General features: G+C 41.8%; 1 protein-coding gene and 1 long non-coding RNA gene across 4 annotated transcripts in view; one reads left to right on the top strand and one right to left on the bottom strand.

Annotated features, from left to right (window-relative positions):
* The window catches only part of PLS1 (plastin 1), a 35,602-nt gene that overhangs the window by 1,221 nt on the left and 12,892 nt on the right, over positions 1-21,489 (top strand). For 2 of the 3 annotated variants that reach the window (XM_027906571.1, XM_027906573.1), the window contains 7 exons: positions 13,142-13,250; positions 16,681-16,844; positions 17,679-17,808; positions 19,407-19,539; positions 20,439-20,520; positions 21,044-21,209; positions 21,305-21,447. In XM_027906571.1, coding sequence (XP_027762372.1) covers positions 13,181-13,250; positions 16,681-16,844; positions 17,679-17,808; positions 19,407-19,539; positions 20,439-20,520; positions 21,044-21,209; positions 21,305-21,447 — 888 coding nt within the window. In that variant the 5' untranslated portion in view covers positions 13,142-13,180. Of the gene's footprint in view, positions 1-11,825; positions 11,844-13,141; positions 13,251-16,680; positions 16,845-17,678; positions 17,809-19,406; positions 19,540-20,438; positions 20,521-21,043; positions 21,210-21,304; positions 21,448-21,489 lie in introns of those variants that run through there. The other variant, XM_027906572.1, reaches the window with a different exon arrangement.
* LOC114069636 overlaps positions 14,475-21,489 on the bottom strand; it is a 15,294-nt gene continuing 8,279 nt past the window's right edge. Inside the window, exon 3 of the long non-coding RNA XR_003573806.1 lies at positions 14,475-14,618. This is a non-coding gene — a long non-coding RNA (uncharacterized LOC114069636). The remainder of the gene's footprint in view (positions 14,619-21,489) is intronic.

Here is a 21,489-nt window from a genome sequence, read left to right as displayed (position 1 = left end):
CGTTCGTTTGTGAAGTTTGCTCGGTGGTGTTCCTGGGGTGAAATAAAATCCTCTTGGAGGCTTCTAATGGTGTTGCCTGTTTCCACTGTGCGAGGGCTGTCACTCGTGCAGGTAAAACAGTGAACAAGGACCATGCGTGTTCCAGTGACTGAACCGTTTCAGGTGGATGCTTTAAGGGAACCTGTTACTGACTGTTCATAGATGAATGTTTTTGTCGTATGGAATATGTGTGCCTCATTTTATTAAAATTCTGCTGGCCTAAAGGCTGGTAACTTGAGAAGAACCTGAAATACTTGGAGAAACTTCACAAAACGTAACTGGGTTTTATCTTAGTTTGTTTTAGAAATTGCAGTGTTTTCTACCGGCTGACTTTATAAAATGCTAGTGTTTCCAGAGTCGTTCCTACAAAGAGAGCAAGAACCGTGTAGCTTTATATGTTCTGTTAAGCAGAACTTTAGTACTCTAGGAAGCCCAAGTACACCTGGGTTTTGTTATCAATGTTATTTTGAAGACAAAGTTTTCTACATACTTTCAATTTAAATACCTGTTATTATGAAAACAACATTCTTAGTGTAAATTTCGAAGCCTGACACAACAGTCACACTAAGAAAGGTGTAAACTGCACTGCTTGCTAAATGGCTGGAGAGTTAAAATTCCAGTGTCATCCCTGATGAACTTAAGAAAGAGAGCAGGGTGCTGTTGCTATCTTAGGAGAGTTTGAGCAGCCTGTATTGTTCTTGAGCTTTCAATCGTAAGAAATAGTCTAACTTTATTGAATTATAGGGTGATTTTTGTTGTTGTTAATATTGTTGCTAAAGCATAAATGGGGTGGATGAAGTGCTTAATTAAAAAAAAAAATGCTTTTGCTTGGAACTGCCCTGAGTCACCTGTGAGATCATGTTAATGTAGGTATTGTAGAAATGCTTTCACTTGTGATGGGCAGAATGCTACATAAATTTGTGGTGTAGTTTCTTTGAGCATTTACCAAGCGTGGAATTCAGGTGTTTGGTTTTTGGTTTTGTTTGGTTTTATTTGTTTGTTGGTGGTTTTGTTTGGTTGGTTTTTGGTGGGTTTTTTTTGTGATGAACACTTCTAACAATTCACTAAAAAGACATCTGCTCCCCATCCTTCACTGGGACTGAAGTTAGGAGGCTTATTTTCCTTTGGAATTGTGAATTCCCATCTACTGACTTTCCATCATATCATCAGATTCCTCCAGCTGCCATGGTTTTGGAAGACTCTACATAAGACTGCCTGTAATAATAACTCCATTGTGTTGTGAGGGTATAAGAAGTTTTCTAGATGCTCCCCATAAAAATATTCTCATGGGCACTCACAAAATCTAGTGTTCCACAAACACTCCAAAGAAACAGCAACTGAAACACCTGATTCCATTTCTTCCTTTGCTTGAGCACATGATAAGCTCAATAAATTCTTAATTCATCTCATTTCTTCCTTACCTAATTATTTTGTACTTTTAGGTCCCTTGGCCCCCAGCAGGAGAAGCAGGTGTGTTCTCATCCACCTGGAGGGAGTGACTTAATTGTTAATGATAACCGTGTGCCTTGAGCCCCTTCTGTGTTGCCCCTGCAGTGCAGTTCGTGTTTGGTGGAAGGAGTCTGAGTGTGCAGAGCTCTCGGCTGGCAGAGCTGCGGCTGGGGCTCATACAGATCTGAGTATCAGAGTGTGCGGCACTACCAAGATTTCTGCTGAGGCTGAGGTTACTCTTTTTGTAACTATTCCTGTCTTCTCCATTCTCCACTTGGGCAGTCCTCTCAGTCTGTGGGTGCAAGATTCTTCCCCACCCCAACTCTGTCTTCCCTGGCTTTTCATGACTTCACCACGTGCCTTTGCAGCTCAGTGTACTTGTTGAAGTCACTGAGAGACTTTGCCTGGGACCTGCAGGTCTGAGAGCACAGGAGCACGTTAACTGTGCTTTTGTTCCCTCTGCTTTTTGATTCTGAGGTATAACTGCTGCTGTTCTTGGAGCTCCTCCTCCCTGGATGTGTGTGAGACGGTGGTCAGTGTACCTGCAGTTGGATGTCAGCTGTCCTGCAGGTAGGTGGTGATTGCAGTGAGACATGGAAATGCACCTGTGTACTCCTTGATGCCTCCTGAGCTGGGAGATGTGAACAGAGCTGGAAAGGGTGGTCAGAGGAACGCAGCCAGGACGGTGCAGGGAGGAGCTGGGAGCTGTGATAAGTAGTTTCCTTCATTATCAAGGTATCTGACAACTTATCATCCACACTGCTGTGCCAACACCCACAGTCTGGGTGATGACTCAAGGACCAATTTCTGTCTGTAGTCGTGCAGGTGGTTGTCAAGAAGGTGCCTGACCCTTGGACACAGGGATTGCTCCTGAGTGCTGTAAGAATGTTACTGCAGCCCTGCAGGTTTGGTCTGGGCCTGGGCTGGAGTGGAGTGGCACAGATTAAAATTGTGTCACCCTCAGTACTGGTTTGATGATAGAAAAAAAAGTCAAAAATTGAAACAGTAAATGGTGGTAAGGGCAGCAGGCAAGCCAGAAACCTAAAAGCAGATTATGGACATCCAGCTACTAAGCAAAAACTAAAACAGGTAAAAGAGGGGGGAAAAAAGTGAGGAAAGAAAACATATAGCAGTAAAATCTGTTTGACTTTGTTTGACTTCTGTATACAATCTCAACAGGTGCTAGTCCTACAAGCTTTTATCCATGTTTTTTCTGTGGATAAATCTGGTTATATACTTGAGACTACTGATGATGTAAAATAATGTGAGTATTTGGAGATACACTCCTCTGAAACATGGTGTTATCATTTGTGTAGCAGCAGTGATTGCTTTTTGCTTATCTGCAAAAAAATCTGAGGATTGTGTCAGTGAAATAGAACATCACCTTAACAGCATGCAATACAACACCTAAACTAAAAAGTTTACGTACTCTTACACTTAACACTTCACCCTTCACATAAAGTCTGAGTGCAGTGTTTGGTTCCACTCTTCTTACTGCAGTAGTTACTTCAATAAAATACTTTCACAGCATTCACCAGGATGGGTGAAATACTTCCTGTCCAGGAGAACTGTTGCCAGAAGAACTCCAAAAGTCACCAGGTCTACCTAAATGGATGAAATAAATGTAGAACAGCAGTGCCAGTGAGCGAACAGGATCTGACCCCAGCAAACAGAATTATTACTGGGCAAGGCTCCACTGCACTGAGCCAGATAATAAGGAAGCAATAAATTGTAAATGAAGGTCTGAGCAAAGATAATGAGCTGAGCAGCTGCAATTGCTGTTCAGCCTAAACTGCAGGTTTGAAGATGTTCTTTAATCAGCTCATCGCAGCCTTCCATCACTCAAAGGGAAACAGCTGACTGGCGATGGTGTGACGTGCAAAACAACATCAACAGAGGAAAGAGCAACTGCCATCAGTCAGCTCAGTATGGAGCAGGAATTCCAGGTTTGGGACACAACCAGTTCTGCATTATTGGTAACTTTATTAAGGGTTTTTTTGATGCTGCTGTGGCTGAACCTTTCAGAGAGGGCTTGAAAATGAGGCAGTAAGGGTGACTTCTCTATTCTCCAGTGTATTATGTTCCTGATAAAATTACTAATTAAAGGATTTCAGCTTTGATTCAGCTGGTCACGTGGAGGGAATGCTAAATATATGTCCTGGCTTTGTTAGTTGCATCATTATTTGTTTTGGTGCTTCTAAATGTGACTTGAATTTGTAGCTTTCTGTGTGGAGGTGTGTGCTTGGTCACTGCTGTTCCATCCAGCTGTGCAAGGAGGATACAGGGAGTTCATCACAGAGACTGCTATTGCTGAGCCTCAGGAATAAATCATACCTAAAGCAGATTGTGTGCTTCTACAGGCGTGCTTTTGGTGGGAAAAGGATTATCAACCCACTTGCAGGGCTCTCTGGGCAGATGTTTCCTTCATAATAATAGGCACTAGCAAAAAAAAAAAAAAAAAAATAATGCTGGATCCAGTTTTTCCCACTTTCATTCAATTAGTGTGTTCATCCTTTCATCCCGTTAATAATCAGTGGTAGAACAGACTGATTAAAAACACTGACATTTAGAAAAGCTGAGATATCAGACTGGATGTTATCAGCAAGATTATATTTACTTGAATACAGTTTAAAGGAGTCATCCCTCTGTAAGGGGATGACTCCTTTTTCTTTTTCTTTTCCAACCAGGTGTTCCCTGATAGGTTTTCTTTTCCACATTTTTTATAGTTTGGAATTTTTTTAGGATGTTTTTAAGAAAGGTGGTAACGTTTTCACTGAAGCATCAGAAATAGTTTTAATTTAAAAATATGGTGTTATCTACTAATCATATGAATCCTAAAGGCTGAGATTTTTAATAGTTTAGTTACAAAAAAATTTGCTCAGAAATGTCACCATTTTTCACCTTCCAAATATGATTAAAAATGACAGTTGGCAACAACATCCGTAGATGTTTTATTCTGGCCTAATTATGAAGAACTGCAGTCCCAGCAAATGAACTTCGTGCGTGCCCCAGATAGTCCTGTGGTTTGGAAGGTACCACCAATGCTCTGTGTACTTCAGTTGTCACATTTACTGCCCTGCTCTTTTATCCTCAGCACTTGTGCAGACACAGCTCCTCCAGGCTCTCACTGACAAACAGGTAACACTTCTGCATCCCTGGGCTCTGCAGAGACAGCTTTGGAAATGCTGCCACCGCTTTTGCCGTCTCCTGCAGCGGACCCTCCTTTTTCCTCCAGCTTGACCAATGAAAAAAAAGAAAGCCAAAAATAACCTATGAATTTTCCATGACAGAAAATCCTGGCTTGTTTGCAGTATAGTAGCTGATCAGTCTAATCTAATAATCGTTTGAAGCATGTGCAGCTGAGGGAGGCATTAGTGGGTGTCAGAAGGCCACACTGCCATCTGATAATTAATGGAAACGGGGAGAATACTCTGACCACACACCTCTGTTGGTACTATTTTGTAATGGCAATTAGCTGGAGTAGGAAGGATATGTGGCTGTAAATTCAATTGCTGAGGGCAGAACGAATGCATTCCTATTGTTCCTCTTAATGATCCTCACATGATTAACTTCTGGGGTGACCTTAAACCTAAGTTCATTAGGAAGAGTTAGGCTGTGTCTCTGCTGGAGTTGTCCTATTTGTAGCAGGCTGAGGTTCCTGCTGGGGGCTGCCAGAGCGCAGCCCAGGGGAGGCTCAGGGCAGCAGTTTGCGAGTGTTGCACTTGTGCTGTTCTCAGATCTCTCTCCCCACTTCTGCCCCGGGGGCTGTTTGTTCACCACCAGCTTTGTTCAGAGTTTGCTTTTCTAAGCTGAGTGTCATGGTGGTGCTGGGAGGACTTAGAAGTGGTTCAGGATGGTCCATTAGCTTGAGGAAAGGATGCTCTCCTGAAGTTGTGATGCCATAGGAGGATAAAGCCTATTCCTGAGCAAGGAACAGAGTACAGCATGTCCTGCCTCTCCAGCGGCACCGGATCTGGAGCAAACAGAGGCTGGGGACAAACACTGCCAGCCTGGCAAAGCTTACCGTGAAATACCAGTGGCACTGTGCAGATCAAACAGTCCAAGGTGAGTACACTTTGGTTGTAGGAGATGGGATGCAAAATCCGGCAAACTCTGAGGAGCTGTGAAACAAGTGAAAGTGGAATTTGTCACAGCTTTAAAGCAAATTTTTAGTCCTTCATGTTACAGAGAAAAGCTTGAAAAGTTAATCTGATAATAATGGGAGATATCTGAAAACAGAAGACAGATGTCATTCCATATTTCATGGTTTTTTTAGCTGCTTAGGGTCTGACTTGTGTTTATTTTTGGAAAGTTGTGTTTGTGACTGTTGCTTCTGGTTAGCTTTTCCTTTTAGTAATTAGCTAGCAATGCTATAGCTTATTAGAGAAGTACAAGAATAATTAAAACATAACCCCGAAGTTGTGCATCTTATTTGAGAGTACTGGGACACCCAGAAAGCCCCTCTGTCAAACGAGGGTCCTGTCATGAGATCTGAGCACGAGATTCTTGCTGATGCAGATATTTCAATAGCACTTCAGGATTTTTTTTTTTTTTATTGAAATTTCCTTTAAAAATAATGTAATTTTTATTTTTCATTGTAGTTGCATGCTAACAAAAGCTGCGTGTTCCTAAACCTAGACAGAGAAAGAAAGGGATTAAATATCATTTGCTGGTGTGTCTTTTTAACTCGCTCTCTTTTGCTGCTGTAAACTTGATATGTAACATCAGCCTGGGCACAAAAGAGTGACTTGGGGATGGAGTGCCTGGACGAACTTGCTTTTATTAGTGTAGCTTTTCCATTTATATTTTAGTGTGGTTTGCTCTAATGAAATGCCACAGAGACACCAAGCTTAGACTCGAAAAAACCAATTCTGTTCTTCAGAGCAGTTAATTGGTAATCAAATGGGATTTATGAGAAACTGTTTCCTAGTTTCTCATCCAATTTTCTCCATGTTAATTATAGACTCTTTCCATCTAACGTGCAGTTGCCTGCTAGGATTCCTCAGTAGGAATTGCTCTTGCCACAGTTCCTGGCTTTGGTGGCCGTGGTGTTGGGACAAACTGTTATCTCTGCCTTGCTTTTGGCCCCACATGTGAGGTGCCAGCTGCCAGTGCTAATTGCAAAGCCTGATCCTTGCCAGCTGTGGCCCTACAGAGACAGGGCATTTTCCTGCTCCCTGTGGATGCCATCAGGAGTGATGTGCAGGCCAGGATACCCGCTGGGAGTGAGTTCTCCAGGAGGAAAGGTCTGGCACTGTGTATAGGCAGGCCAAAGGATGATCAGCCTGAACACAGGGGTCAGTGGAATAAACTGATTTTGGGAGAGGAGCAAATGCTCCATCCAGAGGGCCAATGATATTGTGAGATTGGTAAGGAGATAAGAAAAGGTCACGTAAAGTGAAACAGTTTGTTAAATCGATTAAACTTGTTGAAATAAAGACAATTTCTGCTCAAGACTCAGTTAGATGCTTCTGGACCAGTGTAAACGTTACTGTGTTTACACATGTAAAGAAACTTCTGCCACGATTTCACCTTACTCCTGTTACTTCCTTGCTAATTAATTTGACTGCAGTTCTGCAATCTGGATTACTTGAATGCAGACATTGGCATATGTGAAATGGAAAAGCGTGATTTTTGCTTTCAAAACAGTGCCTGCAAATGCTGAATTTATATTCAGCACCCCAGTTCAGATTCTTGGATAGAAAGATGAGAGGATGGTGTTGCCTCACTCCTGTTACCAGCATTATTTTGGGTGATAGTGGGCAGGCTCGGTAGTGGTTTTGAGCTGTCTAAGGAGAACACATTGGTGATTCATGTGAATAAAGTTTTTCTTTGTACATACACGTGACTGTAATTGTGAGTAGCAGCAGGCTCAGTTGTACCTCTGTTACACACCAGCAGCACAGAGGTGACAGTGGGTCTGTCCAGCAGAGCCACCCCAGCGCTCAGGAACAGGGGGCAAGTTTCAGGAGTTTTATACCAGGACTTGTGGGTTTGCTGTGTGAGCACTGGTTTGGACTGTCTCAGTACAAGATAAAAATCAGTCTAGACTCTGGACAGTAAGGTGAATGCTAAAGCAACACTAAAACAATTTACACTGGGAGGGTCAGTCCCACACCCACAAAGGTCACATGTGTTTCAATCCTAGTGGTTTCTACAGATGTAGATTTTCCAACAGACTTGAGGAGACACTTGTTCTAGGACTTTCTCAACAAATGGAAGCTCTTCCGCATTATCCTGTGTCTCCCAAGGGGAATCCCCAGCCCCGCTTCTCCTGACACTGTTTTTGCCTGTTGTTTCCTATCCTTGTGTGCCATTAACACTGTGCAGGTTTTACTGCTGGGTGCTGGACTTGCTTGTTGTAAAATCAGAATGTTAGTGTGTCTGTGACTTTCTGTGTGCAAAATGAGCTACGGGATTGAGACTTTGAGAAACCTTTCTGTTTACACTTGCATTTCCATAGCAGCACCAAACAAGAGCTGCTTCTCTCTCTCTTGCAGTTGCAATCTCCTTCCAATTGCAGTTATGTTGTACTTGAGTTATTTCTGTTTCTACAGTTTTTCACTGGCTTAGTTATGGCGTGACTGTTAGAGATGCCGACAGTCACAAATCCAGCTGAAATTGTTGGAATACAGCTGAAAAACTCATTGTCAGTGCTCTGGTAGTATCTGATGGAGTGCCTGGCGAGGCTCTGCTGGATGTCCTGTACCTGGATGCAGAGGTAACTCATCTCCTCCAGGCCAGCTGGGAGGCTGATGAGGGTGTTCCAGAGCTGAGCTGCTGTAGGTTGGCAGCACAGTCTCAGCGTGTGATGTCCAGGCTTTTTAACTTGTTTCCAAGCTGTTTACCTGCAAGTAGTAGGCTCAAACTTCTGTAAAAGGCAGAACAGGACCATTTGTTTCCATTGTAAAATGCAGCAACTCTATTCTTGTTTATTCTGTTTCATAAACTGCTTTTATTCACAATGGCTTCTGAAAGCACTTTTTAGTGAAAACAGTCTTACTAAAGAATGGCTGGTATGTTTATGTTAGAAATAAAGTCCTTATGCCTTCTGTGTTCTTTTTCCTGATTAAATATTTATGTTGTTGAAGAATGTATTTATGTTGTTGAGGAATGAAAATCATTCAAAATGTTGAGATAGCAGAAAAGGTAATTAAGATTTATGGTGTGGGTGTATTTAGGTTCTTACTATGCTTTCATTTTCCCTGTGTCTGTACTTCTCCTGACAGAAACTGGATACCATGTACGTGCTGGTGTTGAACTTTCACCAAGGCAAAGGTTCTTGGTAATAAAACTGAGAGCGAGAGCCACTTTAGCAGATTCACTCTATCCAACCCTTACTTTGGAAAAGAGCTTTTTGGATCTAACCATCTTAAAAATTCTGTAGGGATAACTTATTTTTGTGTCCCTTCATTTGTAGTGTATTATGGCAGACACGTTTATTGTGTACACTTGGATTCTGGACTCCATAATTTACTGGAAAGGTAATATATTTAAATTACATAAAATATGCAGATGGTTCAGAAAACTGAGTCTTGACACTTCCATCATGTAAAACATAAAGCTCCTCTCAAAAGCAGCATGATTTTGCTTCAAATCAAGGGGTATATTGTTTTTGCAGCCAATCTGATTTTGTTTTCTGAAAAACAGAAGTGTTGCCTCTTACTGAGATATCTGTGAGAAGAATCTTGGGTTTGCATTTCTAACATTGATTTGGCTGGAATTGACAGTTACCTAAGAAACATCTGCCTGTGGCTTGGAAGCAGAATTGTTCGTATATTTTTCATCTGGAAATGGTTTGCTGTTCGTAGGGAGCCCTGGACACACTGTTCCATGGAAATACCCAAACCGAACTTATTGCTGTTCCGTTACCTGCAGAAGTGATCTAACCACAACCAGTGTGAGGAATGAGTGTGTTTCTAACCCTCAGAAATCCCAGTGAGAATGCAGTGACTCGTGCTCGTGGCTCTGCAGGGTTGGGGGTGCTGATTGTGCCACCTCAGTGTCCCCGATTCACAGAGAACGGCACTACTGCAGATTTGCTCTCCGTGTCACAACAGGAGGCGGGTGAAACTTGTGAACTCCTGGTTAACCAAAGCAGAATGGGATCTGAGATCATCCATCTGGGCACTCTCATCCCAGAATGTTGATGCTGATGGAGTGTAAACACATGAGCTTTGCAGGACACTGAGGAGAGCTGCCTCCACAAACTCTGCATGCAACAGCCTTTTCCAGAATCGCTTGCCCAGCAGTGGTCCCTTTGGCATAGGTAAGGTTTCTATTGGTATTTTTTATTTGGAGTGCTGAGTGCAGCAACACAAAGCCCAGGCAGTTGGAGATGCTCGTCAATGATGCATGCAGAGGAAACTGCCTGAAACCGATCCTGGGGCTACATTTGCAGGGCTGTTGTGTATCCTGGGCAGCCAGAGGAAGCTGGAGGTGTTTGGGTTGGATGAAAAGGTATCTTTCTGAAGTGAGCTTTTACATGCTTTGTAAGAGTTACTCTTAATCCTGACCTGAGCCTCATGAAATTCATCTGCTCCTATGGCAGAGGAAGTGAATTCAGCTCAGGCCCACGACAGTCTAACAGATAACCTCAGCTTGTTTTACTGTTTATTCACAAATCATCCAGGTTTATCCTTAAGGCATGGGGAAGATGCTGATTTTATTATTCACCATAGTTAACAGGTTAAACCATGTATTTTTTGTGTGGATTTTTTTTTTTCTATTAAAGTCTGTAGCAATTTGATTCAAAGCCCAACAAGAGGAGCAGAATTGTCACGTTTGTAATTGTAGGCAGTACACAGTTAAACCAGCTGGTTATTGACATAAAAGCACAACCTGTATATGCAAATGAGGCTATCTCGACTGTCATTAGAGCCACCAGCTCTAAGGACGGTGCAGCAGTAGATGGTGTTTGCAGCAGGGACAGAGGAGGTGTGGCCCTGATGCCACACAAAAAGAACAGCCACAAAAGAAAATGAGCTCTCGAGTCAGCATTTGCAAAGTCCATTGTCACTGCAGTAGCAGCTGCGGGTGAAAATGAGGCAAACAGAATTGAAAATGAAGAGCTGGAAAAGAAATTGCCACTTGCCTGCAGGGATGGAGACAACTATCGGGGCTGATTGCCAATTAACTGCTCTATTTTTTTCTGACAGCTTTGATAACAGGTCAAAAAAGTGGCAGGAACTGCTCCTTGACCTGCTCACTGCAGCCTTTGTGGTTGCTCAGGCACAGATACTCCTCAGCACACGGAGAAACACCACAATGGGTGGCACAGTTTCCAGGAGGCTCCAGGGAAGTGTCTAAAAATTCCTTCCAGGTGTGGGAGGTGGGCCAGGGATCCGTCAATATTGCCAGTCCACGTTGAGCGTGTTGTTAAGGACTGAAAAGAGGATCAAGGGCACTTTTTCAGCATGAAAACAGTGTTTGTTCCTGCTCTGTCCCGGGGCAGCAGGAGATGGTTTCATGTAAGCACAGACTGCAGACAATCCCGGTGTCATCTGAACGCCCCCAGAGCACAGAGGAGTTCTCTCGGAGTGAACGTACCTCTCAACAGGCAGTCACGGTTCCAAAACACGTTCCTTTGGAGGCTCAATCTCGTCAGCATTGCCTGTGCACTGAGTCACCCTGGGTGGTGATGAGCCTGGCTGGGCAGGGTATTTATCAGCTCTGATAGAAGGTCCCTGTTTCTGTACTGGAATTGTCTGAAATGTCTGCCTGGTTTGGGAGCGGTCTCTGATTGTTCAGACTGTCTCTCCTGAATGCCAGAACCATGATTGCAGTACTTCTGCCATTTAATTGACCAGCTGATTTACCCTCTAATGATATCATAGGCTATTTAGGGCTGTCTCTTTAGAGCTGAATTATTAGCTTTATTTATCTGCTTCATTCAAGAGCAGATGTTTCTACTGTGTAACTGAAATAATCTACATCTTTGGAAATCAAAGGTTGCTATTTTCTGAAGTAGAATATGATGTGAAATCTAAATCATGAATCATAAAAGGGCAGCAGTGAAACTCATTGCACTGCAACTTTTCAGAAATTGTTTCTGATAAAATCTGACTCAGGATAATGGTAAATAGTTAAAATCATTAATAGTACAACAGAAGTGATGTTGTCTTTTACACCTGCATGGCCAAATATTTCATTTATGCTCTGTCTTGCTGTTTCTGTATTTCAGAGAATTGTCATCTGGGTTTTTTTGCAGCTTTGGAGTCCTTTAAATTTCCTTAGCAATTGGGATTTAAATGTTTTATTTTTTCACCAATTTTTCCACCGTTCATTATTTCTTTAATTGCCACACCAGGTTTCCAGTGAAGGTACTTGCACTTCCAGAAACATCTGTGTGAAGGGTCTTTTTTTTTTTTTTTAATATTTATTTTAAATATCTTTTTCCTTTTGAGTACGAAGACTGTACATGCTGTTGGTAAGCTTAGCAAAATGGATAAGTAGGATTTTAGTACTTAAATAAGACCTAGTGACATGAGGGAAAAAGACTTAAGTTGCCACCCACACTCCAGGCCACATCCTGTGTGACCCGCAGGAACAGGCCAGGGCAGACACAGGACACACTAACCCAGGTAAAGCAGGCAGGAGCTGTTTGGGACAACACACTCGTGCGTGTAGCAGATGTGAATAGAATTACTCTGAGCAAATGACAGCCTGGGCATTGCAGGACTGTTTTCCTGTAACCCAGAGGGGAAACACACACAGGTATAGTGCCACTTGGATGGGAATGCTTACATAAGGGGGACTTTTGCCCCCTCTGGGCTTATAAAGTAAAAGCAAAGATTAAACTTGGGTGGTTTTGGTAGGCACAGCCCCACCTGCAGCACAGCGTGCTCTCTGTGTGTGCCATGGCACTGCCCGGTGCCAAATGGCAAAGAGGGGCTCATGTACTGAGACGATCGTGTGCGACTTCTGTACAACGCTGCTCTTACTGCCAGCAACTGAATCATCCTGTGCACTACAGCTTCAGTGAGGAAAGGGGCAAAGATCTGTCGGGGGCTTTGTTGACATCTTGCAGAGGTGCTTTCAGTTTTGTTTTGCTTTTTTATGGAGGTCAGTAGAGAAGGATTGACACTGGCGCTCCAGTCCTTCCTGTGGCTCTTTGACAGTGCTGAGACAACGGGGTGGTGTCACAAGGGTGGTGAAGGTCAGGAGCTGGGGAAAGGCTCCTCGGTGTCACCCACAGATTGTAGAAAGTGTCCCCTGAGGTTTATTGCTGTGTAAATGCTGGAGTGCTCAGTGCTGGGCAGGACTGGATCCCAGCACTGAGCACAGCTCGGCAGTGAAGCTGCTCTGCACTGCATGTGGGAATTATGTTTCTGAAAACTGCTTGGTGAAGTGTAAGGAGACTTTAGTGTTGGAAAACCACCTGAGCATAGAGGTAGATTGCTGGTTGGTGCTTATTCCCTGCAAATGGAAACACCAAGTGTATGTGAATGGGTGCTGCTGCTGGGAATTCTCAGTCACTGTGAGGGTGAAAAGAATTGCTGGGTATTTGATGTACTTCAAAGTGGTGTTTGTGATGTTCTCTATGTGCTAGGCCTGGACATGTCACTCAAGTCTGGTACCTCGTGTTGAAAAGATCAGTAACTTCTTTGTACCTGGAATTACAGACTTACATCTTTCCTGTTATTATTACTAGATATAAATAATTGAGGACGACACTTCCTGCTGTCCAGAGATGGAAAACAACATAACTACCATATCTCGGGAAGAGCTTGAAGAACTGAGAGAAGCATTTGGCAAAATAGGTATGTTTTAAATAATAAGACAATAAGGGTGCCACTAACATTGCAAAGCTGTTTAGGATTTGTGGAAGAAATCTTTATGGATCACCTTGTTTTGATAGGGACGTGTTTTCCCTCTGTGTTGCCAGTAATATCTAATAAAATAAGAGTGTTTACATAGAGCCTCATATTTTCACTAAAATTATGTGTGTTAATTCTTTCACCCTCAGCACTGAAAATACCTGTATTTTCTTGCTGGGCAGTTGCATTATTTGTGCCATTGCATGTGCTACATAATAGCTCTCAAAATGCAGTTTTTTTACTTCCTTAAATCTGAAAAAAATGTTTGATTATGCTTCAGGTGATATATATATTTATATAAATATTTATATTATATATATATATATTTTATATATTATTTTTATATATTTACATATATTTTATGTTAGATTACTGACACTTGGTTTTTATTTTACTTGCATGCTTTGGTGAACTAATAATTCCTCTTTTCATTTATTCCATTGGATTTTACATTTTAAAGAAGCTAAACTTGCAGATTTTCTAATCTTGCTTTTACAGCTTGCAGATGTTAATAAATAACTGTACTATTTTCTATGTTTGACAGGATGTTTACAGATTAATCAGAGTAAACAGAGTGAGAAATTAGACAGCAACTAACCCTTATTTCCAGATTGCAGTGCTGCTGTTGAAGTTCCTGGCTGCTTTATCTCCCGTTTGCTGCAGCTCAGGGGGTGATGTGGAACGGTGCAGCTCAGGAAATCAGACATGTCTGCAGTCAGTCCCAAGGGGAGAACAGGTCATTTCAGGCAAGAACTCTGAGATGTTATGAGTCTTCAGCTTGGTGGAGAAGCTGTTGGGAAACTGTGTGTTAGAGATTTGAGACAAGGAGTAGGAAGGAATTCCTCTGGTTCTGTCAGTGCAGGTATCACGTGATGCCCAGTAGAGCCAGAAAGCTTAAAATAAAAAGAAGTAACTTCTCTTCATTATAAATAATTAAACCGTGAACCCCTTGACTCGAGACCAAGAAAGAGTAGAAATCCTAAAAGGAGAAAGCTGCATCCATGGCAGGGAATCCATGAGTTGCTGTTAAACACTCACATCACATCTGTAGCTCAGGAAGTCTGTAGCCTGCAGGAGCTGGAACAACAGGCCAAAGGGAAGGGCACTGTGTATCTGTATTCCTGGAATATCAGGGAGATGTCTGGATAGGGAGATACTCGCTGGTGTTGTCTGACTGCTTTTCTGTTTGGTTGGTTTGTCACCATCTGCATTCCTTCTTTTACTCCATTTCCTGCCTGTTGTCACATTTCTGCTGTAAAAATTGGCTGTCCTGCTCCTGTTCACTGAAAAGCATTTTCTTCCTTATGCTTTCTTTAAAATATAGAAATCAAGCATCCTTAGTTTATTTATTTATTTATTTATTTATTTATTTATTTATAATTTTTACTTTCCTAATGCCATTATGGATCAATTGCTTGCAGCTACACTGGTAAACTGAGAGAAGGCAGGTATTGAACTCTCAGCTTGTCATCATGGAAACTTACCCCCTGTGAAAGATGAGCCTGGAGAAATAAAAGAGCTGGTAATCTGAGTGAGCTCCTGAGCATGTCCTCTGTTCCTCAGACCAGCCCTGTCATTACCTGGGGGTTTACATGTCTGCAAGCCAGTGGATGCATTAATGCAGCCGCAGACATAGAGTTTGTCTGTGTGCTGATTGGTGAGTTGTTGACAGTATTGAAAACACTGAATTAATTTTTTTAACCTGGTGTTTTTAACCTCTCAGCAGTGAAATGTGGCTGCCCTGTGAAGCTGTACAGAAGCTGCACAGTGCAGTGTGAATTACAAGAAAATGAGTGACCAGCACTCAGTTATGGCTGGTGATGAAAGCATGTTTCTCTGCTGGCCTTTCTGCTGTGAGAGGCATTTTCATCCACTGGGGTACTACTGACTGAGTTCTGATACCAGGGGGAGTATGAAGAGAGGTTTGTAACTAGTAAACAAAAACAAAACAAAACCCAAAGTGGGAGCACCTTGCTAAGTCAGAAGGGTGGTCACATCATCTGCTTCTCTTTCTGACTCACTGTGATATTCTCTTAAATGGCTTCCCTTTGATGGATTGTTGGCAGAGCAGGGAAAACACTATTAACTAATGTTTTTCAAGAGCTTTAATATGAGCATGAAAGACACTGTAAATTACTGTCAGACATGGAAATTATTAGCATTAAATATATAAAATGATGACATTATATCCGGCATTACTTTGGCTGGATATGATTTCTTCTTTCTTTCTGTATTTGATTGAACTTCATCTACACTGTGAATGGACTATAGCTTTGCTGCTTTTCAAAGTTCTTCTCTCCATTGCATAGCCAATGCACTACAGGTACAGGTAAGGCTATTTTACTGGCATTTTCAAATTCTGCTTGTATAAATATGTGTATATATATATGGAAATATGCATAGATTAAAACAAACAGGAACAGTTGATGTGTTTGGTTCATTTCTGTGTCACTTTGGGTAAAAACATAGGTGTAAAATGATGCTTTATTGTACTCAGATGAATTCAAGTCAGTTTTCTGCACAGAGCTGAAAGTACAAAGGGTATTTTTGATGGTTTCTCTGCTACTGCTGCATTATTCATGATGAGTGACACAAATCATACTCCATTTTTCTTAATTTATTTTTATGATAGAGCCATTCATTTCTTTTCATAATTGTGGAGCTGTGCCATACCTCTTGTTGACAAAAAGCATTCTGATGCTTTGCTGTCCAGGAACATTCTTGTCATGTGGTCTCAGGAGCCAAGTGTAAGTGCAGGTGGCAGCACAAACTGTTCCCAGCAGAGCTAGTTAATAGATTAAGGAAGGTCACCTTTAATAAACAGGTAGAGATCATCCTGGATTTATTCTTCACGGGTAAGCCTAACCACATCAAAAGTTCTGAAGAACAGAAAATATCTGTGAGATGCTAGGATAAGAAACAAAAGGCACAGTCAGGCAGAGTTCTGGTGTAAGTAGTTTTTCTTGTGTAAGTGTGCTCTTCTAATAACAACGTGCATCACATCTGAGTTCCCTGACTGCAGATGGTATCACACTGACAGGAAGCACATATTAATTGATCTCCCTCTCATGGGAAGGTTTACAGATAATTTTGTTGGGCGTCTTGGAAAAAAAAGCTTCAACTTCACTATTTGAAACTTTGCTGTGTTGTTCTGGCCGTGCTTTGGGATCATCAGAGAGTTCCTGAGAAAGTACAGCACAGGATGGCACACAAGTCCTGGACACTTGTCCCTCTAATCCCCAAGCATTCCTTCATGCTTACTTACCTCTGTCAGGAAGAGCAATACTTACCTGCTGGAACTGCATTTCTCACTCTTTGTTTATTCTCTACAGTTCATCGGGTGAGTGTAACAACCTGTGCTTTCATTTGACAGATATTGACAACAGTGGCTACGTCAGTGATTATGAACTTCAGGACCTGTTCAAAGAAGCGAGCCTGCCCTTGCCTGGATACAAAGTCCGGGAGATTGTAGAAAAAATCATTTTAGTGACAGACAGCAACAAGGACGGGAGAATCAACTTCGAGGAATTTGTCTCTGTAAGGCATTCCCTTTGCATGTTTTCTACTGTCTGCTACCTGTTGAGAATTAGGATGGAAAATTGAATCAAGTGCTAGAACTAAGCACTATTTTAGATATAACTATTATTTTGAGTTTTCTGTGACAATTTAGGATATCCTGTATAGTTATTTTACTCTTTCACTCTCCTTTTTAATGGAATAGATCTGATTTGGGAAGGCTGTGAGAGTGCCTTAGTTGGACTCAGTGCTAATTTGTTTACTGACAGATGAGGGGATGGAGTGCATGTTGTACATGTTGTAGGAGCTGACAGAAGAGCAGACAATGAGCCCCCAGCCTGGGAATGCTCTTGGCAGTGCAAACATTATCACTGTGCTTCAGCTCTGGGCTAAATGCTCTTTATTGCTGCAGTGAGGTACAGTTGTTCCCTTTCAGTGAACAAATTTCAAAGGTGTGGACTTCTTAAAATGAGGATTACTCATTAGTGGGCTTTAAAAGAAACAAAAGCCTCTCAGGCCGTGGGTTTGTGTGTGTTTGGGATGATTACTCTCTGCTTTGAATTTGGAATAGTGCAGCTCATTGCAGCAGGTTGCTTGTTAAACTGGCTATTGATTTTTTAGTTACCACGGCTTAAAAAAGGTATTCACTGAGAAATAATATGTGAGACATCCACTATGCAAGTTTCCTGAGAAGATTTAAACTAGTTTTACCAGTACAGTACTTTTTTTTAATCAGTGTAAAGATCAAATAAAGGCATTCATGTTAACTACTGACTCTATAGAGTTCTTACATGAATTAACAGTTATCTAAAGGTATGATCAATCACAAAATACTCTCTGCTTTTTTAATTTCAGATAATTCAGGAATTGAAAAGTAAAGATGTCAGCAAATCTTTCCGAAAATCAATAAACAAAAAGCAAGGCATTACAGCGATTGGAGGGACATCAGCAATCTCTAGTGAGGGGACACAGCACTCTTATTCAGGTAAGAAATGATTAAACATGGGCAAATTCTGCATGGGGGAAACTCTCTACATTTGCACTATGGACAAAAAACCCAAACACTTGGAAAATGTTGGTGTTGAAAGCAAATGAACACAGAGTATGTGGAGATAGATGAGTGTGAGCAATAGTTTAGTAGCTGTGGTTTTTCATGCTGCACGTGGAGGCAAGTTGGGACTCTGCAAGAGCAAAAGAGGAAAACAAGCACTGACAGCATGTAAGGGGAGAAAAATGGCCTCTTTGGTGTTATTCCTTATATATATATATATATTATTCCTATATTCAGATAAAAATGAATTCTCATTTTCATTTCCACAGTGTTAATAGCTTAAACTAAAAATCCCCTAACAAACCACCACACATCCTTTGTGGAAAGGCCCCCTCAGCTGTCTCTGCCACTACAGAACTGTTCCCTCCTGCATGGTTTCTGCACAGCCTCTCTCACACTTCAGAAGCTGCTTTTAATATTTGATCCCTTTCTTCCTGCCTCCCCTGCTGCATGTAATTCCAGTGGGTAATTGCTCCTGATTGCACTGCAGCTCCTGCCCAGAGTGTTCCCCACCCTGCAGGCTCGCATTGCTGTCAGCAATATTGCCACTGTTTGGGTTGATTCGAGTCTGGAATGTGCTGTGGTTCCAGACTGTGTTAATCCCATACCTGAGGAAGGTTCACTTTGTTCAGCCAGAGGTGGCAGTCCCGTCTGTCTCAGGATGATTCTGACAGCCCCAGCTGCACTTGGTAGATCTCCAAAGCAGGGAATCTGTTCCATCTCACGGGATACCTGCAGGGCACCCGAGGGGATGGTTTAGACTCCCTCTCATTTCTGGTGGAGAGGAACAGCCCCCAGTGCAGGGCAGTTCACGTGGCCTGGCCTCATCACCCCTCACTTACAGGGAGATGAAGGGTGACAAGAATTCCACACTGTTCCCCACTGACAGTGGGACAAGGGTAAGCAGTCAGGTGTGGGTACCTCTTGTTTGCTTCCTGAGGAGAGTGAGGGGAGTGCCGCCTGTGCTGTGGGGGATGTGGATACTGATACCTGTCTGCCTGTTATCCCAATAAGCTTTCTTACATCCACAGTAATAAATTCTGCACTAAATATGAAAGAGAGTTTAAAACTGAGATATTAAACTTCTTAAGTTTCTCAAAGCTTGTACAGCTCAGCAGTGCAGATCACAAAGATCAAAAAGACTGCCAGTCTCTCAAAATGACATGCTGTGTTTTAAACCCATGGTGTGCAAATTGAGTTGTTGCATATTTGAGATCAGAAATCCCCCTCTTTGGAATTGCTGAGAAGCTGAATTTTAAGTCAGCCATGAGGATGCCTTCCCTATGCTGGCCCTGTGATTTTTATATTCTTCAGAAAATCACCAGCTATTTAAAGGGTGCAGTAGGAGAAAGATCAATCTGTACTTGCCATTCTTGTGTTCTTTCCCACTGGTCTGATTCTTTTCATCCCTGGCCCCTGTGAAGCTAAGGGGTTTTATTGCAGGTGAACCTCTTTGACCCAAGTATGATGTTTAGTAGTATGTGTTCTTGGAAATGATAATCCACTATTTTAATGCTGTCTCTTTTTTTCAGAGGAAGAAAAAGTTGCTTTTGTTAATTGGATAAATAAAGCTCTCCAAGATGACCCAGACTGTAAGCACCTCCTCCCCATGAACCCATCAGATGCCAGTCTGTTTAAATCCCTTGCAGATGGCATCCTTCTTTGGTGAGTCCAAGGCTGTGGGAACGAAATTAATCTCAGAGGTTTAAATGCTGATCACCGTGACATGAATTGGAAAACTTCTGACAGGCTTTAACATCAAGATTCCACTCTTAAATATTTCAACCAGAGTATAAAATGGGAAAAAGCTGTTTGCCCAGAGAAATGTGATTTTTAGCAAAGTTTTGATCTGACTCTGTGCACATGTTATGGAAGTGGTTTTCCACTTCAGACCCGTAGTTATGCACGTCAGATACGTGCAGGCTGTTCACAAAGGAGATGAGGATTATGCAGCTCATAGAGTCATTAGTGGAAATAACAAGAAAATGTTTCAAATATTTTTAGAAGTTACTAATTACAGTCACTAAGCCCTGGAACAGGAGGAACAGAAATCTGAATTCAGTCCATGGCAAATGAGAGAGCACATAGTAGGTCCCTTAACTTCAGTTTGCTGTAACTCTCTAGTTAAAGCAGATGACTGGTGTTTCCTCATACACCCTGCTAACAAGGGATCAGCATGTGAGCGTTGATGTGAATTAGTCTGAGATCCGTGCAGATAAAAGGTACTGTAGAAATGCAGTGCAGAAATACACTGATTATAGTACAGAATTTGTCAGTGGAGACCATTGAATTGGCTTTGGTTTACAGTTTTAATCTCTCAGGACCTTTTTTTGTCAGTAGAGACATGCTCTATTAATTATAAAAGCCAAATGCTCGAGCTTCTTTTAGCAACGTTATCTGGGGCATTCTGAATGAATGTGCAAATATTTAACAGGAGAGGAGATTTAGAGGATGATGGGGCTATTTTTATATCTTGTCATAAGTATTTTCAGCTAGTTTGTAATCAAATAGTGTATTTTCTGAGAAATGAAAGTTTGAATAAACTCTTGACTTTCCTTCCTTAGCAAAATGATCAACTTTTCACAACCAGATACAATTGATGAAAGGGCTATTAATAAGAAAAAACTCACTCCTTTCACTATTTCTGTAAGTACTGCATGGAGAGGAACTTGCTACAGATGAAAAAGTATTTCTCTGGTTCAGTGACAGTTGTCCTGGTGGAGAACAAAAACAATTAAAACTCCTATGCAATAAAAAAAAATCATAAAGCATGAAATTCTAATTTCTAATAAACTGCTGGATTCTCCTGTTTTTTTAGATGATTTACAGGAAAACTTGTATTTTTCAGGTTTTCCCTTGTTCTTTGTATATTCACTGGTTTTGTTTTGCTTTACTAAGTGCCTGAACAAAATAATTTTAGACTTCTGAGTGGTTCTTCTCAGTGATCCAAGCTGCAGAAGGTGGTCCACAGTTTTTTGTGGGTCCCTATTAAACAGTGTCAGTAATGTTTTCTACTGAATTTTGATTAAGATATGAGGTAGTTCACAAGAAGTCTCTGGAGTGCAGTTTTCTATGGGGCTAATGCATTATTTCTTCCAGAGTTTAGTATGAACTAATTTACAAAGAATTACAGCCTCACGAGTTTGTTAACCAGTGATATTCCAAACAGGAAAACCTAAACCTGGCTCTGAACTCGGCATCTGCCATCGGCTGTACGGTTGTCAATATTGGATCCCAGGACCTGCAGGAAGGAAAGCCACACTTGGTGTTAGGACTCCTGTGGCAGATCATTAAAGTTGGGCTTTTTGCTGATATTGAGCTCTCCAGAAATGAAGGTAAGAGCAGTGCCGGGTACAGCAGTGCCAGCCATTTGGAATCAGCTGAGAGCACAGCAGCAATGGTTTCAGCTTTCCTTCCAACTTGCTTTTAGCCCTTATTGCCTTGCTGAATGAAGGGGAGGAACTGGACCAGTTGATGAAGCTTTCCCCAGAAGACCTCCTGCTGCGCTGGGTGAATTATCATCTGGCCAATGCAGGCTGGCAGAGAATCAGCAACTTCAGCCAGGACATCAAGGTATGGACTTGTTTGCTCTGATAACAAAACCTAATGCTATTA

The sequence above is a fragment of the Empidonax traillii genome, unplaced genomic scaffold, assembly GCF_003031625.1.
Source record: "Empidonax traillii isolate 1590-97213 ecotype Southwest subspecies unplaced genomic scaffold, ASM303162v1 scaffold1322:size239206, whole genome shotgun sequence".
NCBI classification, from domain to species: Eukaryota; Metazoa; Chordata; class Aves; order Passeriformes; family Tyrannidae; genus Empidonax; species Empidonax traillii.
This window is presented reverse-complemented; position numbering and strand designations above follow the sequence as displayed.